This window comes from Scophthalmus maximus, chromosome 3 (assembly GCF_022379125.1).
Source record: "Scophthalmus maximus strain ysfricsl-2021 chromosome 3, ASM2237912v1, whole genome shotgun sequence".
In the NCBI taxonomy this organism is placed as follows: Eukaryota; Metazoa; Chordata; class Actinopteri; order Pleuronectiformes; family Scophthalmidae; genus Scophthalmus; species Scophthalmus maximus.
This window is the reverse complement of record NC_061517.1, coordinates 22,321,087-22,344,432: the sequence shown is the minus strand read 5'-3', so window position 1 is coordinate 22,344,432 and position 23,346 is coordinate 22,321,087. Positions and strand designations below refer to the sequence as shown.

At 41.0% G+C, this 23,346-nt stretch overlaps 1 protein-coding gene across 2 annotated transcripts; it reads right to left on the bottom strand.

The window, feature by feature from the left end:
• Positions 1-148: 148 nt before the first annotated feature.
• On the bottom strand, positions 149-22,639 carry sdcbp2 (syndecan binding protein (syntenin) 2). 2 transcript variants are annotated; one of them, XM_035643984.2, is made up of 9 exons: positions 22,463-22,639; positions 17,672-17,723; positions 16,368-16,464; positions 8,236-8,342; positions 7,361-7,525; positions 5,875-6,050; positions 4,331-4,502; positions 3,049-3,140; positions 149-2,149 (listed from the first exon to the last, which is right to left on the bottom strand). In XM_035643984.2, the coding sequence occupies exons 2-9, from the start codon at positions 17,720-17,722 to the stop codon at positions 2,095-2,097; spliced, it is 915 nt and encodes a 304-aa protein (XP_035499877.1). In that variant the 5' UTR covers position 17,723; positions 22,463-22,639; the 3' UTR covers positions 149-2,094. The 2 variants fall into 2 exon arrangements, with proteins under 2 accessions (XP_035499877.1, XP_035499878.1); XM_035643985.2 differs by having other exon boundaries at positions 8,242-8,342; positions 22,463-22,636.
• Positions 22,640-23,346: the final 707 nt, after the last annotated feature.

Sequence of the window (23,346 nt, the reverse complement as noted above, 5' to 3'; positions counted from 1 at the left end):
TTCGTCTTCTTCTCTGGTGTTCTTTTTTTCTGCTCGATATTGTGACAGTTTTTGTGGATTCACTTGTTGCATTGTTTCCCCCAAAACACACATCAGTCCGAAGATAAACGATCATGTTGAAGGTGAAGATCAAACACTATCAAGACAATTTGAACAGAGAGATTGTTTAATTGTTTTACATTATTAGCTTGGTATCATTCTTATATAAACCTTTTTTTTTACAGAATGACAGTAATGTTTATAAGATTACATACCTAGAAAATTAAAGGAGTACAAGTAGAAATTCACACCTGTGAGCTCTGCTCAGTCTCACTGTGCTCATCAATTGAGGAAGTTAAGGAATTTAATCTGAGCAGAGAATTTTTCAGCATCAAATTGGATCGTTTTCCTACAGTTCACACGCCTTTGTTTCATGAGTTCTCTCATTAACATGAGGCACCACGAACACAACCAATTTATCTGTTGAAGTGGACACAGGAAAGTCAACCACCGAAAAGGTAGTGGAAAGTGCACTTAGTGGGTCTGCCCAGCATAGACCCTGTCCAAACAAATACCAGCAGCTCCCTTGAAATTGACAGATTGAAGCACGAGATGGCATCAAACAAACAAACCAACTGCCACACACTTATCTAGGATCTGGCCTAACCTCTCATGGTTCTCAGGGTGTTTATGGACAGGGCCGAGTCCCAGCCGCATAGGATGACAACATCTACTGCTGCCTTTCTCCCTACACGTTCCCCTGGATTGCGCAGACGCTGCGCCCAGTACCTACAGTACACACCGAACACATCAGAGTTTAATCGTGACAGGAAATGTGATGCGATGATACACCACCATCTCATGGTGCATCTCATGAAGGCGGAAACTCCCACATTGTAGCTCTCACATACTGTACATGTTAGAATCTAGGGTCTATAAATGGTGGGTGTCAACAAGAAGAGAAACAAAATATCATGATCTTGGTGCCAAAATAATCAACATTAATATTCACATATAACATAAAGGTGACATATTATGCTCATATTCAGGTTCATACTTTTAATTTAGGTTGCCACTTGAATAGGTTTACATGTCAAAAAAAGGCATCAGCGTTCTCATACTGCCCATTCCTGTATCTCCTCTTTTCACCCTCTGTCTGAAATGCCTGGATTTAATTTAGCCCCGCCTCCCGATAAACCCCAGTCAGCTCTGATTGGCCAGCTGGCCAAGGCTGTTGTGATTTCAAAATTTGTAGGCAATGTCACACCCCTTCTCGGAGTGGGGGATCAATCTGAACCAGTCGTTCAGAGCCAGGCTGTAGGGTTTAGCCAGCTCACAAAAAAACACAGGGTAGTCTTTTTTCATAGTTTGTGTGCTGGCAGACTCCACATACACACATTTATGTGCACAAACATTGAAAAAGTGATTTTTCATAATATGTCACCTTTAAACTAAAAAAGACTTTTTTGCTAAAACCTATTAGTTTTACTGGCCAAGTAAAAATGACACTGGGATATAGAACAGAGTTAGCAAACGTTTTCACGAGGCCCCGGGTGCTTGTTCAGCTCTTATTATTTATGTTCACACATGTAGGGGCCGAGTGCAGGGACAGAGAGCGCAGTTGTGATCTACATGGTGCTGAAGGATTCTGAAGGATTCTGATGACCGACTGGTAGCTTTGACAGCATTTTGACACGATTAAAACACGCCACGTGCCGATGATTCATCTCGACGCCGAGGAGGAAGTTCTGGACTGATGATCGTGTTCATGGCTTGAAAAACATTTTTGTACTGTCCTCGATCTCAAATACAAAACCAGAAAAAATAAACATGTAATACTCGAGACTACAAGGTTAATATATAAAAAGTAAAAATATCAAAAGAGAGGAGGGGGAATGTAGAAAAGGTCAAAAGAATAGAGTGAACAACAAGAAAAAGGCATTTTAAGATTATGTTGAGGGTGAGAAAAGGGCGACGATGTTGATTGTGACGCAGGAGGTGATTTGGTATGAAGACAGTAAAGAGAGACAGACAGATAGATATGAATAAAGAGCAGAGAGAGAGAAAGAACTGTATTGTAGACATCCTGACAGGTCACAGTCGTCCTGCTGGTCTTCACACCTCTGGGACAGAGTGATCCATGGACGACCGCAGGAGACCAGTGGACATCCTTGAAGAGATATCAAACACCAATAAGCTTGACAGTGAAGAGCATCATACTTTACCTCTGGGTTCAATTTGAAGACACTTTTACTCCTGTAGTTTGTGTCAGTTGGTCAAAGACCAGTAAGTCAGACTGAGTATCAGAATAAAGACTTCAACTGGACCTCGTGTATCATGAGTGAAGATGAGGCAGCTTTAGGATGGGAAACCTGTGTGGGTAAATAACTGCTAGGGAGTTGAGACTCGACTTCAGAATGTGGAATATATTCTTAGATAGAAAGACTTAATTTCCATTTGGACGTTATTAACACCTTAGAAAGGTCCATAATGAGCATTAAGACTGACATTAATGTACAACAACTTCCTTACTTACCATCAGTAAACAGTAATCAGGAGGCTATTGAGGGATATATCTAAGATAATGGCCCAGTGTTTGTAGAACATATGCAGAATACAACACTAACAAGTACTTTATAGTGACTGTTGAAAATCCATTATGTTACTAATATACATGCTGATAAGCAAATAGTTAATGGTTAATGAGTGAACCTTAATGTTTTGAATTAACTTTCAAGGCTTTGTTTATTTCCATTGCAGCAGGAAATATGTAAGTTAATACATTTCTTCATCCCCTGAAGAATTCATGCTTTGTTTATTAATTTGACATTGGACAGTTTACCACTTTCCTTTGTATTTATTGGACTTTAACTGCTGAAATTCCAATTTAAACTGAAGAATGAAGGTGACACATTGGGAACCGGAATCAAAGGCTTATCGTAGGACACCTTACAGCTGAGCCAAGGCTGAACTGAACTGCGACTAGATCCCTGACTCACTGATACAAATGGGGGAAAAAATGAATGTTGAGCTTATTACACTAGATTCAGGAAACTGTGGAAGTCTCACCTCTTAATCATGTGTTCATAGATGAACTTGGGCATGATGGTGATGGTCATGGCGGTCGGGGAGGTGCTCAGAATATCCTTGATCTGAGAATCCTGGAATTTTGACACAGTGAGATGTCAGGACCTCGTGTCACTAATGACTCGCCACTAAATTCAAGCTTTTGTAAAACACATTCACTTTACAGTTTTTCTCCCATGCGCTGATAGAAAAAATTAAAGCCCAGTATCGAGACCAGACAAGACATAAGCTTCAAAGGTGTGTGTTCTCAAAACTTTCCTAAATTTAGAGATTAAATATGTTAAGCAGGCTGAACGTCACCCACAAGACATCTGCATGCTCCTTAGGTAGAAACAAAGCCAGAGGCAGGTGTCATCACAGGCCATGACATAATGTGTCAGTATGTATGACCTAATGACTGTTTTGAAGGTGAATGACATGACAGCTCCCAGAGGCAAAGCAAAATCATCTTGACTGCCCCTGGTGGCTGGTACAGCTCATAAACCACACCTCATCCGTGTTCGTAGATGGGACAAGTCAAAGTACACATTTCATTTTCAAATGTTCATTTTTGTGATAAGTTCGGTTCTAATTAGTTATTAGTTGATGCTATGAAAATGGGTTGATATCATGATTGACAGCGATGAAACTGACAAGTGTATCAACGGCACCTTGATACCGCGACTCTTTTCTCAGATCACTACTACACATAGCCCATATCCAGGATATTTTGGCTTCATTTTAGTAAAGTGGGAGGAAGTGGACGTGTCATCCATCTTTATATACAGTTACTGATGTGACCTAAGATGAGATTCTTGTTGCGTTTTTTTAGCAAACACCCGGTTACTGATGTGCTGGGTTAGGGTTAAATGTTTGCTGAATGCTAAATGTTTTGTACACCATGTTTTCTGTGATAGTTGTATGAAAGGTAAAGACAACTGTGTGACATTCACTGTATCGATCAAAGGAGAAAAACTGTAGAAATCTGCAAAACACAACGTTATGTTCAGACTAAAAACTCATCACAGGGCAAACAGAAACTACATGCCTACTGGGGCAAATGTTGGACTAAAAGTAAACTACTAAGCAAACATTGCCAACAGGTAATACACACTTCACACTTGGGAGTTGGTGAGTGCTGCACTTACTTTCAATCGGTGCATGTTCTAATGTTCTAATTTTAAAACATTTTCAGTTCATCAAGCTCAACAAAGTTCAATTATCAGCTCATACTCGACAAAATACTCAATGCAAAGGCTTGTTTGTACAGAAACACGTGTCTGACCTTAAGTCCAATGACGTTTTGTCCATTGATTTCACAGATGAAGTGCTCTGTCAGCAGACCGTTACGGGCAGCAGAGCCCTCCTTGACCAGCGAGGTTATTTTACCAGACTTGTAGATGAAGCCCACGTGACCTGAGCTGTCTTTGTGCATGGTGATGGTGCGCTGAAATGGCCTAGACACACACACACACACACACACACACACACACACACACACACACACACACACACACACACACACACACACACACACACACACACACACACACACACACACACACACACACACACACACACACAGGTGTAAAGCTTTGTTAAAAAGAGTCATTTTAAAATTACAGTGTACAAGAATGATCATACATTTATAATATGCATATCTATGATTAAGAAAAGAGAAAACTGTAAAATATTTAAGAAAATACAAGACTATTTGATAGTTATCATATATATAGACTATTTTGATAGTATTTTTATAAAAACAATACAATTTCAGCTGAGCCGAAAAGTACAAATGATGGAGCAGCAAGCACAGGGAGCCAAATATTGGAGCCATTGGAGAATTTTAAACCTCAACTGCTTCACATAGTTAAAGACAAGTCAGCGATACAGGTGATGTCTTCACATCATATGTTTCTGTGCCATGTCTTCATGTATATCATAAAGCACATGACCAGTAATTTACTACGTCTAAAACAAAATCAAAAGTACAATGAAGTGTTATAAAAACTATTGTACCAGACCATGTGCATTACCCATATTATCATGCACTATCCATAGATATTTGTAATTATATATGATAGGTCATTTTACTTAGTTTCCAGTTGCTTTTTAAGGAAAACAGATGAAAATTAACAAACATTTATGAAAAATAGACAAATTAACTAATAACCGTTTTAGTTAGTCTTCGACATCCTGAGTGCATCAACAGAATCATATTTTGTGCTTCAGGCATATATCATATCTCCTGCTTTTAAAAATAAATACAGTATTTTCTGCACAAGCTGATTTAGCTTCTGGGCCTGTCCTAATAAGACGCAGCCTGCATTTCAGTGACTTGTGTCTCTGCCAGTATAGTAGCTAACGTTAGCGGTTATTGAAGGAAAAATGTAACAGATTTAGAGACTTACTGATTGTACAGTCCCCACATTAAACAAGAAATGGCAACAAACAACAGAAAACAGGCAGGCCACCAGGCAGGTGAACAGTAGAAAGAACAGGGAGATGACTTTATGACCACATTTCAGCTGAGATGAGAGGGAGTCTGTTGATTTCAGGCTGTATGTGTGAACTTTTACAGTCCGTTCTTAACCCCTGTAACCATGGTAACTGTGCACATCAAAGATAGCAATGGCCGTAAAATCAAATTACTTAGAAAGCTACATTTGAGTGTTTTACTTTTCATTGGTTTAATGTAACAATGACTCAAATTAAATCAGAAAGGTAACTTTGGTGCATTGGTCAAACAAGTAGAAAACAGTAGGGCTTGATACAAGGTTCAGGACACACTGTTATTGCCCTTACAGATCCTCATCACACACTCCTCACCTGTCCCGGACCACCAGCTCGATGCGGGTCTCGGCTGCAGCCTTCAGGGCCTTGTGGGCCTTGTCCACGCTCCAGCCGGCGCAGTTCTGACCATTGATCTGAAGGACCTGGTCCCCAAAACGCAGCCCGGCCAGGGCCGCGGGGGAGTTAGCCTGCACCAGCTGGACAAACACTCCCTGTTACAGGAGAGGAAACAGATAAAACATTGAACATGACTCTGGGGGGATGGAGGGAGGAAGGGGGGGGGGGGGGGGGGGGGGGGGGGGACGACTTAGGGAGGGGTTGACAGTGGCGAGAAAACAAAGGATTTTCCTCTTTGAGGAAAGAGGACACATACAGGAAAGAAGAGATTAAATGTTCATTCAAAAGGAGGGAATAGACATGATAGATCATTTTAAAAATTGGTTACACTCTTTTCCTTTATGTCCATGCAGGATAATAATCCATATGGACTGGAGGGATATATTGCAGTTTTTATGGCCAACTTTGAGGATTCAGTTTCAAATCAGGGAATGTTCTCTTTTCTATGGATGCTATGTTGATTACAGTTGTTCTGCATGGGGGCAAAAATCACGAGTGTGCTGTATCTGTGTCATTTCAGCAGTACATCCATTACTCTGGATCGTCTGTTTCTGCTGACTCATTTCAGACAGTTCAGCCCTGCCCATGTATTAGTGCAACTCGGTAGAAACTGAATTATTAACTACAGCTGAGTCCAAAAGTCTGAGACCAAAATGGAGGGGTGGTTTTAGACTTTTGAACCCCACTGTACATTCAGTAGCATAGTACCACTTTCAAGCTGGCCATGTATCAAAAGAGATCAGTTATCGTCTTACAGCACGCTATTAGCACCGATTAAAAACCCAGCACTCATTCACTATTTTAGCTGCTAACTATAGCAAGTTAGTCTAAATCCATGAGATATTAAATGATAATGAAAACAGGTCTATTATATGTATCATTTTAAAAAACCCTAGTGATGAACAGGTCACATCACATTAACGGGATAGTTCAGTGATTTTGAAGTGGAGTTGTATGAATTGATTATGCATAGTAAATACGTTACCTTATGGAGATGGTGATCAGCGATGTCATTTAACAGAGTTTGGCGGAGAAGTGGAAGTAGCGAAAATCTGAGTCCCACTGTTGCAGAGTGGACCACCAAAAAGTCTTTTTCGACACATTTTTAAACGTTACCTCTGCATCGCTGATCACCATCTCCATAAGGTAACATATTAATTATACATAAGTAACTCATACAACCCCACTTCAAAACCACTGAACTATCCCTTTAAGCTCCAGTCACAGAATAAAAGAGATTGAATGTTTACACCAAATGACGCAGTTTGACTCAGATCTCAATCTTGATCTTTTGTGGGAGATTGGAAGAAGGGCGTGTGGTCTGTGTGATGTCAAATGGGTGTGAACAACAGTTGGCCTGTGCTGAATAATACATGCAGGTCCCTGTCAAAAGTTGCTGACTCACGTTGTCGATGGCCCTGAGCCTGAGTCCCACCTTCCCGTCCTGGTCCTTACAGAGTATAATCTCCCGCAGCCCCGGGCGGATCTCCGCCCGCCTGACGCCGACGTCTGCCCCCGTCACCGGCCGCACCATGCCCCCGACACCTGAGAGGGAGGGCACCGCCACTTGCTGAGGGATGAGGAATGGAAAACCAGGGAGCAAGGAAGGTGAGAAAGTGTGAAGAGTCGGGTTGAGAAAGAACAAGTGGGAGCGGTTGAGAGGAAGAAAGGATTAAAGATGAACATAAAAATTCAGAGATTTAAAGGAATGCTGCATCAAACAGAGATATGTGGGAGGAATCCATTTCCTCCCCTCCTCCACCAGTGAATGTGGCCAGGGATGCTTTTTGAAAACTCCACCATTGATATGCTTTGCATAAACAATAAGTAATAAATTACATAAATTTTAAAAAAAGTTACCACACGCACGCGCACTCACACGCACGCGCGCACACACACGCACACACACACACACAAACTTGGGTGAGAGTGAAGAGCTCACAACCTCCCACACACTGCTCCAGGCCTGTGGTGAGTCATTCAAGTAATCTGGTTCTCCAGGATCCCAGTCCAGTGTTGTGCTTGGATACATCTACAGCTCATGGTTCCTTCCACTTACAAAAAAACCCTGAAAATGTTTGGCCACTTGGAGGCAGCAGAAACAGTTGCGTACAGAGCAATATGATCAGATAATATATTTGGGGTGGCCGCCTAATGAGTAAGTCCAATCAAATATCACCAACATAACTCCTTACACCTGGGCATTTGACAGCATCACTGCGAGTTACACAAGCAGTGAGTAAAATTTTATCGTTGCAAAAAAAATTCTATACAACATACACTTACATTGTCAGCCACAGGCAACAGGGCCAGGTTCCTCTGGACTTCATCACTGTTGAGGGCCAGGCCCATGTAGTCGCCCAGCTCCTCCAGATTTGGGTACAAGCCTGGGAGGACGGAGATTTGGGAATAAGGAGGAGGAGGAGGTGGATGGAGAAGCGAGCCAAAGAAAGAACAGAGTTGTGCGGAGCAGATGGAGGGAGGACAAAGAGAAGAGAAGGAGAGTGAGAGACAGTTGGTTGGAAGGAGAAGAGAAAACCAGTTTACCTTTTGGTTACATAATGAATAAATGAATACATTAGTGGATGTTAATACATATTAATGTTTTTCTTAAGCCCCTAAATATAACTAGTAAATTGTAACACTGAAGACATTTAGTCTCCATCTAGTTGTTAATTTTATGTTTTAAGACTTAATGTTTTAATTCTTTCTCTTTTAAATCAGGTTTCTTCCTAGAGATTGTATTTTATTCTTGCTCGAGCTACAGAGGCCTCTTTTTAAGGTCTGCACGTCAGTATTCAGTTCTGTGCTATGATGGAAAGTAGTGGCGTGACAATTCTCCAAATCTGGAGAGGTCTGTTTAGACCTGTTTTTTGTTGTTGTTGTTGTTATTCATCTGTTCCCACCCTGGGTCTGAAATCTCAGGGTTGTTACTGAGTTACTAAAACCATTCACCACAGGTGTGATAACTCATGATTGGGCGAAAAATAGTCACGTGACACATACAGTTGGAAGACAATGGTTGTGTCTGAAATCACACACTGGTTCACTCCCCCTACTCACTACCTAGGGAATTCTATGTAGTGAAAAAAATACTTTCAGATACTACTTGGCAGGGGCTATTTCTCTAACCTGCATGTAGTGCTCCTTGTGAAATTATAAACAAAGTCACGTGACTGGGGGCAAAGGGCATAGCTGACGTTATGGTGGCAAAATAAATTAACACAAGATTAGATGAAATGGGAATTTAATTTGATTTAACTTTTCTACTGATGGGCTTATCATTTTGATGCAGCCAGAACAGCAAAAATCTGATCTTTCTCCAGAGGGGAAGCTCAGCCAATCAGGGTAAACGGGCTGTTGCCCGAGCAACAAAAGCCCGTACCTGTGCATGTTCCTGCTACTTGGGTCGCGCCAGTCGGACTACCCCTCCTCCTGGGGAGACAAGGCACAATTTGGTTTTAAGCGCATCCAGAGCAATGCATGATCGTATACAACTGCTTGGTTGGTGAACATCGGTTGTACACTACTTTTCACGATGCATTGTGGGATACAGGGTATAAGACATGTCACTAAGAATTTGGACAGAACTCCAAAATGGCAAACTCACCATATAGTGAGTGGGGGGTGATTTTGGCCAATGTAATTTGTGCAATGTGTAATATTCACAAAATATACAGCTTCCCCTAACTTCATCTAAAAAAAATTGGTGATTTACATGTGTTATCGTGTTAATTAAGTAGAGACAATGTAACTGTATCACATTAGTGAAGTACTGAGAGCTCAACAGGCAGCAGCTTGGGGCGTGAGTCTCATGTTCCCATGATCCTGTTTCACAATATGAGATTGTGATACAGGATTATGGGTCTGCCCCCCAACCACTTCAACTATCTAAACCAAAGGTAAATAAAAGAGGTGTAATTCACACAAATCTCATAAAGATCAACACAAAGCCTATAAATGAACCTAAAAATAGAACAATAAAATGTGGATTATAAAATATTAGGTCACTCGCATCTAAATCTTTATTAGTGAATGATCTGATAACTGATCATTACATTGATTTATTCTATATGACTGAAACCTGGCTACAGCCAGAAAAATATGTAAGTTTAAATGAATCAACACCTCCCTCTTATAATAATACTCACAGGCCAAGGAAGAGGAGTAGCAGCAATCTTCCAATCAGACTTATTGCTTAACACTCGACCTTAACATAGTTTTAACTCATTTGAAAGCCTGACTCTTAGCCTCTTTAACCTAAGCTGGAAATGTCAAAAAACAGTTATTCAAGTCGTTGTATATCGTCCACCCGGCACTTACTCACAGATAAAGTCATTATAGTGGGTGATTTCAACATTCATGTGGATGTTGCCAATGACAGTCTTAGTTCTGCCTTTAATTCGCTCATAGAATCAATTGGTTTTTCTCAACATGTAAAGAAACCCACTCAGTTTTAATCACACCCTCGACCTCGTTCTGAAATGGCATAGACATTGACAAACTAATAGTATTTCCTCAAAACCCTCTATCTGATCACAACTTAGTTACATTTGAATTCTCGATTATTAACTTTACGGAATTTGGAGAAAAGTTCTATTACAGCAGATGTCTATCAGAAAACTCTCTAAGTAAATTCAAAGAAAAAGTTCCATTGTTATTTAGTCCACTGCCATGTGTCGATACAGTGCAGGATAGTTATCAAAACTTTACTCCCACACAAATTGATGATGTTGTTGATAGTGCAGCAGCCTCACTACGTTCCACACTAGACACTGTCGCCCCTCTGTAAAAGAAGACAGTCAAACAGCGTTTGATGCACAGACACGTGCTTTAAAACAGACATCACGTAGGTTAGAAAGGAGGTGGCGTTCCAATAGTCTAGATGACTCTCACCTAGACTGGAAAAATAGTATTATTACCATCAGAGAAAAAAATTATCAGCTTCTTCCCACTAATAGCACAGAATCTGAACCAACAGCATCACCTAATTTATATTTAGAATGCTTCTCCCCTATAGATCTGGCTAAGCAGACTTCACTTGTCACTTCATCCAAGCCATCAACCTGTCTTTTAGATCTTATTCATTAAGGCTATTTAAGGATGTATTACCTTTAATCAATACTTCCATATTAGATCAGATCAATTTATGTATATTAACAGGCTATGTACCAAAGGCCTTCAAGGTGGCAGTAGTTAAACCTCTGCTCAAAAAAAATACTCTAGACCCATATCAAACCTCCCCTTTATCTCTAAAATCCTTGAAAAAACTGTTGCTTACCAGTTATGTGACTATTTACACAGGAATATTCTGCTTGAAGACTTTCAGTCAGGGTTTAGAAAACATCATAGTACAGAAACAGCACTGCTGAAGGTTACCAACGACCTTCTCATGGCCTCAGACATTGGACATGTTTCTATTCTCGTCCTATTAAATCTTAGTTCTGCATTTGATACCATCGATCACAAAATTCTGTTACAGAGACTAGAACATATTGGGATTAAAGGAAAAGCACTAGAATGGTTTAAGTCCTTCTTATCTGATAGATTTCAGTTTGTTAACGTTAACAACAAATCTTCAATTCTGTTCTGTGCTCGGACCGATACTTTTTAACTTTATATATGTTTCCTTTTGGCAATATTATAGGAAAACACCACATAAATTTCTATTGCTACGCTGATGATACCCAGCTGTATTTCTCTATAAAGCCAGATGAAACTAATCAGGTAGACAAACTTCAGGACTGTCTTGAAGACAGAAAGGCCCTAAATTAATTTAGGGCAGAGTCATTTTACTCGGCCCTAAACACCTCAGAGAAACATTATCTGATCATATAGTTACCTTGGATTGTATAACCTTGGCCTCCAGCTCTACTGTGAGGAACGTTGGAGTTACCTTTGACCAGGACATGTCCTTTGACTCACACATAAAACAAGTGACTAGTGATAAAGCTTATAGTTAGAGCTGCTCAGGTGTTTAATAAACCATTCATTTATTATGCTGCTATAGGCCTAGACTGCTGGGGGAACTTATATCATGAGCATCTCTCTCCCTCTCTCGCTCTCTCCTTCTCCTTCCTCCCCCCCCCCCCCCCCCCCCTCTCTCTGCCCCCCTGTATTTACATTACATGTCACTAACTCTGTTTTCTCTCTCTCCTAGTGTATCTCTGACCCCAGAGCTGCAGGATCCAAACCCGTCATAATTATTATTATTATACACAACTGAGTCCGGTTCTGTCAGAGATTTCTTCCTGTTAAAAGGGATTTTTTTCTCTCCACAGTCGCCAAGTGCTTTGCTCATTGTGGGATTTGTTGGGTTTTCCCTGTAATATTGTAATATTGACCTGACTGTGTAAAGTGCCTTGAGACAATGTATGTTGTGGTATGGCGCTATACAAATAAAAATTGAATTGAATTGAATTGAGATTGTGGATGTTTGTACCACGGTTTTGGTCTCATTTTCAGGATCGGTAAAGTCCTCGTAGAATGGCTACGATAATCTTATTCTCTGCAGTGTTAGTTAAAGTTTGTATGTGTGGATTACAAAGCTAAATACATGTACACAACACTGTGACCATTGGTGATGTCATGTAGGTCATGAGTCATGAGTCATGAGGCCATCACCCAGCCAAACCTGAGGAAGTAATACTGTACATAAGTCCCAGAATATTAAGTGAGCCTCTCCTTCTAGAGCATGTCATTGCTCTTGCATCCGAGCAACGATTCCTGCATTTATCCTGGCAAAGGTAAAAGAAAGGACATGTAAGGAGAGTCATCGGAGGGAGGAAAAAAGTTAAATCAATCAGTGACTACATAGTTACACATTTTCTTGTGGGTGTCTCCAAGAAATCTGCTATTTTGGCTAATGTAAAGCATGTGCAGCAGTGCAAACACGTGCTGGCTGAGGTGGAATTTAGATCAGGGGTTGTGGTGATTAATAAATACGCTCTCAGCCAATCACATCCCTGGTGTCAGCTCTGAAACAGCTGTGTCACAGTGATGTATGAGGACAAAAAAATCTGTATTCTCTTGGATTCAGATCTGGTGACTGGGGAGGACACGGATGTTCAGGAAAGCGATTTGAGACGACTTTCACTTTGTGACATGGAGCATTATTCTGCATGAAGTAGCCATTAGAAGATGGTAAACTGTCGTCATGGAGAGATGCGCATGGTCACTCAGATAGACTGTGACATTCAAACAATGATTGATTGGATTGAGTGTGTCAAGAAACCATCAGAACATCAGCAGCAGCAGTCTGGACTGTTGACACAAGGCAGGCTGGCTCCATGGATTCATGCTGCTGATGCTAAATTGCAGCAGCCGCCTTAACAGAAATCCAGACTCGTGAGACCAGACTACATGTTCCCTGTTGTGTGTTACCGTAGCCTTTCTGTCATCTCCAAACAGCCTGACCATTCTCCTCTGACTTCTCTTCATCAACAAGGTGGTTCCAGCCACAGAACTGCTGCTAAGTGGATGTTTTTTACTTTTCCTTACCATACTGACTAAACCCTGGAGTGTGGGAAAAGATCAGCAGTTTCAGAAAAACAAACCAGCCTGTCCGGCAGTCAAAATTACTTTTTTTTCTCTCCATTCAGATTTTTGTTGAATGCTGCCTTACGTATGTAGACTCACAAATGGCCAGGAAACTTTTATGATCCAATCAAACCTCTTCCACATTTAGCTAAATCATTCATACCATCAGATGGCTGTGTGCTCTTCAATAAATGTGACATAATCAGTCATTGATTTTTTCTTGTTTCAACAACAATGCCTGTGCAAGGATTTTATAAGGTAACATCAAGTCTAAAGCGAACATGGTCTGAACTCCCCCCATGTGATCAGAGGAAGGCGACTCTGGTCCAGGTACAAAGCAGGAAGAAAGAGAACATGGGCACATGTTGGCCAAACACAAAAAGTACAAATGACAGAAAAAAGTAGATCATGAGTCACAATGTACAGTAGGCCCTATTAAAATAAAATGAAAACTCAATGTGTTTCTTTATTTCCCTCCCTTTTTTTGTCCTCATTAGTGCTCTCTTGTTTTATCACCTCCTCTTCCATCCAACTCTCCCACACATGCCTACTCCACATCCACCCACATTGAATTAAAAAAAATAAATCGGCTTTTATTCAAATCTATACAATTGTCCTGTTCTTGAAGTCCCTCCCTTGCCTGCCTCCCTTTTCTGCTAGGAGGTCTATCTTTAACTGCAGTGTGTGGGAAACAGACCTTGAACTCAAACCCATATTTCATCATTAGTCAGTAAATGATGCCCTGGATTAATGTCTCCACTGGCTGACGCTGGCCCATGCTTGACCATTGCAAATGGGTCTTACTGATGCTTTCAGGAAGGAAGAGTCAAATCATGACTTACATGATCTTGCAACAGCTTTCATGCAGGATATGCATGAGTTGTGTTTTGATGATAAAAGACAACCTTGGCAGACAGAATTTGGTCCATGTTACTAAGGTCACTGTTAACAGAATTAGCAAATATGCTTACTCTTAGTCATTTGTCAGACGCTTTCATCCAAAGTGCACTAACAACTGAGGAACAAAACTAAAGTGTCAGTACTGTAGGAGACCTTGAAGTAATACTGAGATCTAAATTTTTTAAATGGGACAGAGTGAAGATCAGGGAAAGAAGATGCACTTACTTCAGTGCATGTTAGGCTGTCACGTGTTAGAAGAGGAGGTGAGTCTACAAGAGGTTCTTGAAGATAGAGGCAACCTCCACACAACTACGTTTGGTTTTAAAAGGCATCACTGTTGCAAAGTTTACGCCTGCCGTCCACACTACTCCCAATTTTCTGTGCACCTAAAACTGAGAAACGCTGCTCGCCCCATTTGGGTTTGAAAACTCGGCTGCTGCGTAGTCTTAGTAGTAGTAGATGGGCAGAAACAGATATGTTTGGAAATGACGACGTAGTCACCCACATTCACTTCCTGATTGGCTCTTATCAGTCACGATTCAACTACCAGCACTAGTGAAAGCAAAATGCTCCACCTCGTTGTTCCAAGAAAAGAAACCCCTGCTCTTACATTTCACCACTTAAGTTTTTTCTGTAACTAAGCAACCAGCTGCTGAGTAAACAATCTGCATCCAGTTTACACTGGCACACGCATGACCAGTGTACGTAAAAGGTCATGGGATAGGTGTGTTAGCGTGGACGTGGATTACTTCTGATACTGAGCTAAAACACTTGTGTGGACAGAGATCATTTTAAAACACCTTTTTAAAATAAAAACTTAGCAGTGTTGAGCCACTGCTCTGATAGCTTTTAGTAGCTCGTTCCTCCAACAGAGAACCACAATCAGAAACAGTCTGACTGTAGAGTAGGCTGTGGTCCAGCACCGATGTCAACCAAGTCGTCTCCTTTCACCTCCCCTCTCGCTTTCGCTCCTCCTTTTACCCCATGAGCTCCCTCCCACCTCGTTCCTTTTCAAATCAACTCCTCCTCTTTCTATCTCCCATCATGCCCTGGCCCAGCACAACTGCCAGAGCCAGTCTCCATGGTAACTCATGGCCAGCACTGCTGAGATAAAAAAATTGACAAAAAGCCCACAGGACATCCAGTCAGAGAGAAAGGAAGCAGAGTGAGTCGGAGAGTGAGAAAAGTGGGAGAAGAGAGAGAAAATATGCATAAAGGATTCTTTTCTCTAATCTCAAATCAGCCCCCTGTCCATTTTTCTTACCTACTTTTAATCTTTTAATCTTTTGTGGGTGCCTAATTTCTCCCTCTCTTTTCTTCCATCTGAGTAAAGCTTACTGTAGCGCCCAGGCCCACTTTCACACAAACTCAAAAACATAACCCTATGAGCCAAAACACAATGAGACAGAAATGGAAAGTCACAAAGAACGAGGGAAAGAGCGTGTATGAAGGGCGCCATAACTGCACCTCCCATCCCAAACCTCTCACTCTATACATCTTTATCCACTACCAACACAACAGATCAACCAAAGACCCCCACACAGTGACACCCAGAAGAAACAAGGGAAAGAGATTCAACATGATAGGTGGGAAAAAAGACAGAAGGTAAAGGTGGAGGCATTTCCGCTACAAGTTCGGGTAAGACGTGTTTTTGCTAATTCCCTGAGTGATCAAGTTTGAAAGGGATAGTTCAGTGATTTTGAAGTGGGGTTGTATGAGTTACTTATGCATAGTTAATGTTACCTTATGGAGATGGTGATCAGCGATGTCATTGAACGGAGTTTGGAGGGGAAATGGAAGTAGCGTAAGTCTGAGTCCCACTGTTGCAGAGGGGACCACCGAAAAACGTTACATATTAACTATGCATAAGTAACTCATAAAACCCCACTTCAAAATCACTGCACTATCCATTTAAACACAATCAAGGTATGACATACTCTCTATAAGCTTTAAACAGTATTCATGACACTTACTTGATCCTGGCATCCCAGCAGTAGCCGGCTGAGGCTGGTAGGTTCCCTCAGTGATGGCAGGCATAGGGTTGGTAGTCTGGGCAAACTGGGCCTGGGCCTAGACAGTGCACGCAACAGTCAGTGGATGGCAGGAAGTTGTCATCATTACAATACAAATGAGTAGAAAGGAGGAATAACTGAAGTAAAGTAGTTAAGGTGACATGAATCTTTATTAGAAATTGGAAAGCCTTTCAAAAAAACATTTAGGTCTCAAACTTTTTAAGTCAGTGAACCTCCATGTGCTTCTAAACGGAAAAAGGGCCTAAGCAATAGCAGAAATAAATGATATCTCCAATGAAATAAAAATGTGATATTAAATTTAAAGGATACTGTGTGATTTTGTACTCAGTGGCTTTCTATTGCCTCTTATCAAATTAAAGGGGCAGTTAGCGATTATGGAGAGAACTTTCCTTTCTCTTTGCTCTAGCCGGGCCGCGAACCCGGGTCTGCGGGTATTCGAGACCAACGTTGCAAACCACTAGGCCAAAATCATAGCCTTGCAGCAACACCCGCTATCAGGTCCCTTAATATATCCACGAGTGATGTTTACAAACTGCACTTGCAGTGTTGTCGGTATAGCCTGCACCATTTGTTTTGTTTTCGTTTTACAGAGCCTGGGCTGAGCCGAAAACCCAGATTATTTTTCAGTGCGCACACAGAACCGACACCAAGCAGACCGTGAGGATATATTCGCAGATATTTACAAAGCGTGTTTGGCTTAAGAATTGCTTACTGCCCCTTTGAAGGACTCACAACAGACAGAGTAGAGCTGCAACAGTAAATCCATTAATCAATTAGTAATTGATTACTAAATTAATCGCCAACTAATTTGATAATCGATTCATCGGTTCAAGTAGTTTTTATGGGATATTTTCTGGTTTCTTTGCTCCTCTATGACAGTTGACTGAATATCTTTGGTGTGTGGACAAAACAAAACATCATCTTGGGGTTTGGGAAACACGATCGACATTTTCTCACCATTTTATTGACCAAACAACTCATCGATTAATCGAGAAAATAATCGACAGATTAATCGATTATGAAAAAAAATAGCGTTAGATGCTGCCCAAAGACAGAGAAATCAAAGAATAGTGAAAACGAAGGCAGCCTGATGTGCAGATATCTGCACAAAAATACTGGATCCTACAGTTCCCACATAACGACGTGATTTTTTATTTTATTTTTCATTCTAAAAGCTCCAGAGTCAGAGAAAGCATTACACGGCTTTGTAAGAACAACTAGTAAAAAATAGCATCAACACTTACCCTGATGACCTTGTCGACCTTCAGGTCCTCGAGAGATGGATACAGAGACATCCTGAGGAGAAAACACAAAGAGCAGTGAGAGGACAACCTCGAGAGGCTGGATGAATAACCCAGACACACATACAAAATACTGACCTGCATCAGGATGCTGTGCTCAGGAGTTAGCAGCACTAACCACAGGAGTTACAACACATATCGATTAGTAATCGATTACTAAATTAATTGCCAACTATTTTGACAATCTATTAATCAAGTAGTTTTTATGGGAAAAAGGTCCAAATTATTTTAGAATATTTTGTGGTTTCTTTATCCTCTATGACAGTAAAATGAATATCTTTGGTGTGTAGAAAAAACAAAACATCCAACTGCAGAGTTAACAATCTGCATCCGGTAGTGTTTCCCTTGGAATTTGGGAAACACAATCTTAATTTTTCACCATTTTATTACATTTTATGGACCAAACCAAAAATAAATGACAGATTAATCTATTATGAAAATAATTGTTAGTTGCAGCCCTACTAAGCACAGATACAACACAAGAAAGAAACAGCTGGAAATGCTTTCACCACATTGGTTCAGGTGAATAAACCTGCAAAGTGTGTGTATCAGTGTAACAGTGTATCACATAAGATGACACCAGTAATCATCAGTAGTAAAATAGATAGATAAGTGCTCTTGAACTGTTGATTTTGGAGCTGACGCCATTGGTCAAATGACAACATTAATCACCAGCTATTCCGATAGCTGATCAGTCGTTTCGTCTAAGATTCTCTGGCAGCTTCTCCAATTTTATAATTGTTGCTTTTTATTATCTTATGTGAAACTAAATTAATTAAATATGTTTATCTTTCAGTCTGTTGGGCTGAACCAAAAAAAGAAAACGTCATATTAGAAACTATGACATTTCATGAAAAGGATTAATGGTGTAAATAATTTTACTCATAAATAATTGTGAGATTTAGGTGTAGCTATCATTGATTTTGTGAAAAAATACATTTTCTTACACCTCTGTAAGTTGTTTCTTCATACTTGATAGTGGGCAGGTTTTTCACTATATACTGCATGTTATAATACTGCCCAACCCTGAGCACAGTGCTGCAATTATTAACAACATTGGTAGAATGATAAAATATATCTGAGATAAGGCCACTCGATGCCCGGATAATCTAAGTATGACGTACACTTTTCCATAAAAAACACAGTTGGCAGCAAAGCAACAAAAAATTAAACAGGAGCACATAATGCCAGCACACATCAGCTGATGGACGGGTGCAGGCATAGACAGCGTCAGCACGTGAATACTAAAGCACGGTGACAATAAGAGAAGCATCTCTTCTGATGTGACTTTGTAACTTCACAATGGATCGCTTCACCCTAGCACCGCATCTTCTTATCTAATCTTGTTCTCACACAGGGTGATGGTGAATGTGTGTGATAACTTTGCAATGGCATCGTTGCTGCCACTGATAGGCATGTGGAGCAGAGTGAGAGAGGAGGACAGAGGGTACGCGGGCAGGAGGCACTCAGCTACGTTGTGCAACCGCACTTCTGCGCTGTTGTTGCGCTGTGTGTTGTTGTTCAAACACAAACAATGCAGAATTCAAACCGCGACATTACGCTTAAAAGACTGTACCTATACACGTGTCGAGCACAAGCAGCTGCAAAATCATACTGAGTAAACATGGGTGGAGTTTTCCGAACACATGAGCACCACAGCACAGGCCGTGGTTAATGGCCCCTCAATGGATCCCATTATGTAACAAACCATGATGGTTTATGCATGACACAGTGTGAACTCCTCTGTGGTCCAGCTCCCAAAACTGGACTCACTACCACAGCAGCCTGAAGAGGAAATGAAAGCTAACAGTCAGTCAGCTGACTGGCATCACGCCCACGGCACAAGACACAAGCAGAGACATGAAGCAATGATATGACAGCTAGTAAACACAAGTGTGTTTGAGTCCAACAAGATTTGTGTGAATCTGTGACAAACTGGGACCAAGTGTTTGACTGAAGCTGGAGACCTGCTGTCCATCACACTGATAACAGACAAATACAAAAACATTAAACAATTTATATATAAGAGACAACATTCATCAACAGTCAAGCATTTACAGCAAGAAGAATTTACTTCTTTGGGATGAGTCCGGGAGTGATTAGTCAACTTAAAAATCATAATTTCACCCTCATAGCAGGCATTGAGGGTCAAGGTGTGTTCACACTATCCACCTTTTTACATGAAAACCTATGGGAAGCGACCACATGGTGCATGGAAAAAAAGTGGCCTCTAAAAAGGTAGATGGTGAAAATGAGTTGGCCAGAAAAAGAAATAAAAAATCAATCAATTTTTTTTGCATTAATCCATGCTAACGTCTCACTCAACTATGGCAAAATAACCATTGACCCTTTTTCCTCATTTAATTCAATTAAATTGTGAAACTGTGAACTTAAAATATAACAGCTCATTGTAATTTCTGTAAATTGTCTATTCATTACCAAAGCATTTATCAGTAATATAGTGAAAATGGGGATAATTGCATGCAGGCCGATTTAAGGTGTGCCCCTGAATTTTCTGCTTGTGCCCCTAAAATTTTCCTTAAGGGGCTACAGCGCTCCTAGAAAAAAAGTTATTCAGTAGCCCTGCAAGCAATAGTTTCCTCTACCTTTTCAAAGAATGTACATCTGTGTACATGGCTATCTATGGCTTTATAAATTACAATGTGCCAATGGTTGAGTCTACAGGGGGACAAGGCAGACCATCCAACCCAACATTCAATTTGACATTTTCAAATGTCTTAGTTTTATCTGACCAACAGTCCAAAACCACCCTTTCGCGTAAAACTAGGCCAAGCTGAGCTGGCAAACCACCATGACTAAATGAAGGAGGGGGTATAAAGGAAGCACTGAATTTGATCATCACAGTGACAAAGAAACTGTATTTAATGTGGTCACGTGACGGCTGTTGGGCCGGGGTTTGTATCAGCACATAATCCAGTGTACTGGACTGATACTTTTGTATGGATAAATTTGATAAGTACTGAAGCAAGACTGATTTCTCACCACCACACTGAGACAACTGTGTGTCACCATCACAAGACGTGTGATCCCATCTCTTGCTCAAGAAGGTAAAGAAAAACAAATCCAGGAGGACGCAATTATTATTAAAAACAACAACTAATATGATGACAATCCTCCAAACACGGTATTCAGAAATGAAAACCTACTTACATGACACAACAACAAAGGCAGTTATATAAGAAGAAAAAAAAACTAAAAGAAAAGCTGACTCGCTCCTCCCCGTCACACATCATTCCCACAAAAAGATAATGCACCATACTGAGCCAAACTAAACCTTTTCAAAAATCAAATGTTCACGAACATTCATTTTGACATCAGAAAATCCATGTGTTCCCTTAAAATATACCACAATCACATCCGACTCTACTAGCTACTCCAGCCACTACTCCATTCTGATATGGTCAGCCCTCAAAGACAAGTGCATCATTGTGTTAGTGGACACAGAGGGACAATTCAATGCCCTCTTGTGTTTACTTTTCAGCTGTGTTTGTTCGCTCCCTTGATTACCACAACACACACACACACACACACACACACACACACACACACACACACACACACACACACACACTAGCAAGCAGAGGTTTAAGTGAATAAGCCTGGAAAAAAATAGTGTTAGGACTCAGCTTCTCGCAGTGACACAATCTTAATCCCTGAGTCGCCACTGTGAAGTGACATTCTTTTGAAATGTAAAAAGGGAAAATGTCCCGCATCTGTATATGGACAGGTACCAGAATAGCCTGGGGACCCAGGTGAATTCATTTGCTCGGCCATTAGTCTGACTATGCCAGTAAGTGGGGGGGGGGGGGGTGAATGAAATGCTTGGCAGGATGTTATTACAGGTCAGCTTTTGTGCTTCTGGGCCTCAAAAGGGTGTCACTCGCGAATCAAAAGGAGAGGAAACACGGGGCTAACTTCAGCAAGCCTGAACGAATTGGTTAGATACAAGAATGTGGTCTTCTTGGCAACTTGTTCCAGTCTATTGGCATGGCTGGGAAAGAGAAAAGAAGAAGTGAGTTGGAAGGAGGAGGGGGAGGCGGAGGAGAAGGGCTGACAACGCTAAAAGGGAAAACACTAACCGACCCACACCCTTCCCTTCCAACTGTACGTACATGTTAGATGGATTGTATTATATTATACAAGTTCAGGAGCTACAGGCAGACAACATACAGTTATCTCCTATGACCAGGCAGAATGAGCGGTTGTAGTAACGCTATAACAACACAGCAACTCCATTTTGCTGTGAGATAATACGCAGTGCTCAACAGACGTTAGATTAAATTACAATATATAAGGCGTTTCCTTGATGCTGTTATGTAAAGAGACATGTCTGTGTATGATTCTAAGGTAATAGAAGAGTCGCGTCTCTGTCATATGACTCATTTGCTGATCAACATTAGCTAACGCCGCGCCGCCTCACCTCGCCGTCATTAAAAAGGAACCACATCCTGTTAGCTTGTTACAGTAGACATATAGATATTGTAGTCATCGGCAAACAGACAGGTGGAGTTAGCACACACTGTAGAGCACATGAGTGAGGGCAGACACGGCTGCGTCGCTAAAGGCTGAGCGTCTTTGTTCCGACAAACAGCAGGAAAGCGATGAGCTAACTTAGCCGTCACGTTAGCTTGTTAGGTGAAAGGAACCTGGATGCAACCGTTAGCCGCCGCGATGAAGGTACGCTTGGGTACGCGGCTCTGTAGATATTCTCACCTTCAACGTCCTGGTTGATGTATCAGCTTTAAACACTTGCGTATCGCAGACAGCAGCTCTCTCCTGTGTTTATTTGTTTCCGCTTCTCCTCTGTTGACTCGCTCTGGCTATTCGTCGTTGAGACGGTACTGAGGGGGAATTCTGGTAAGTGATGTCACCGCTCGCTTCCTGCTCGAGGTACTCACGTCAATCAATGTTGACGTTGTAAGCCACGCCCCGTATCGGTCACATGAGCTCTGACAGCCGGGACCCTGGTTGCTCACATCATGTTGTTTTGTAAATTGTTGTTTCTGTGAATTGTATCCAGAAAATGGTTCCCATTTATTTTGGTCTTGTGAATTTACATACAAACTGTGGAAAGATGTGAACACTTTATAGTATTTTTACAATGTTAATCATATATGTTCTTGTTAATTATCCTGTTAGGAATTATATATTTAGTTCTGAAGGCAGTTCAATTATTTTGGTTTTGAAAAAATAGCCCTTTTACGAATGTAAGTTATAGTGAACACCAGGACCATCTTAATTTACTTAATGTACATGTGCCAGAACTGAAGCAGAGATGATTTTTATCAGATAGTTGAGGGAGATTCAGATTTGGATGAGAGGGATGAAGATGATGATGATTAATCAGATTTGTATGTGCTTTAATTATTCCTGTTATTAACTTTCATTGATTGGAGTTTGGTCATCATAATAGATTCACACATGTGCTACCTGGGTTTACTGACTGACAACCAGACTCCAAACTCACAGAAATGTTTTGGAGGACAGACCCAAGTGGCAGCTGGTAAAGAGAGATATAGGCCTAATCATTTGCAGTGTTATTATTAGGGTTGCATTTTAAAAAACCCAACAACCTCAAGCGTGATCTGTGTATACAG

Excerpts from the sequence above, each read along its gene's own strand:
- sdcbp2 (XM_035643984.2), bottom strand. The coding sequence starts at position 17,722 with ATGTCTCTGTATCCATCTCTCGAGGACCTGAAGGTCGACAAGGTCATC. Across the intron at positions 4,503-5,874 it reads GAGCTGGTGGTCCGGGACAG|GCCATTTCAGCGCACCATCA; the intron begins GTGAGGAGTGTG and ends GTGTGTGTCTAG. Across the intron at positions 2,150-3,048 it reads TATGAACACATGATTAAGAG|GATGTCCACTGGTCTCCTGC; the intron begins GTGAGACTTCCA and ends TATCTCTTCAAG.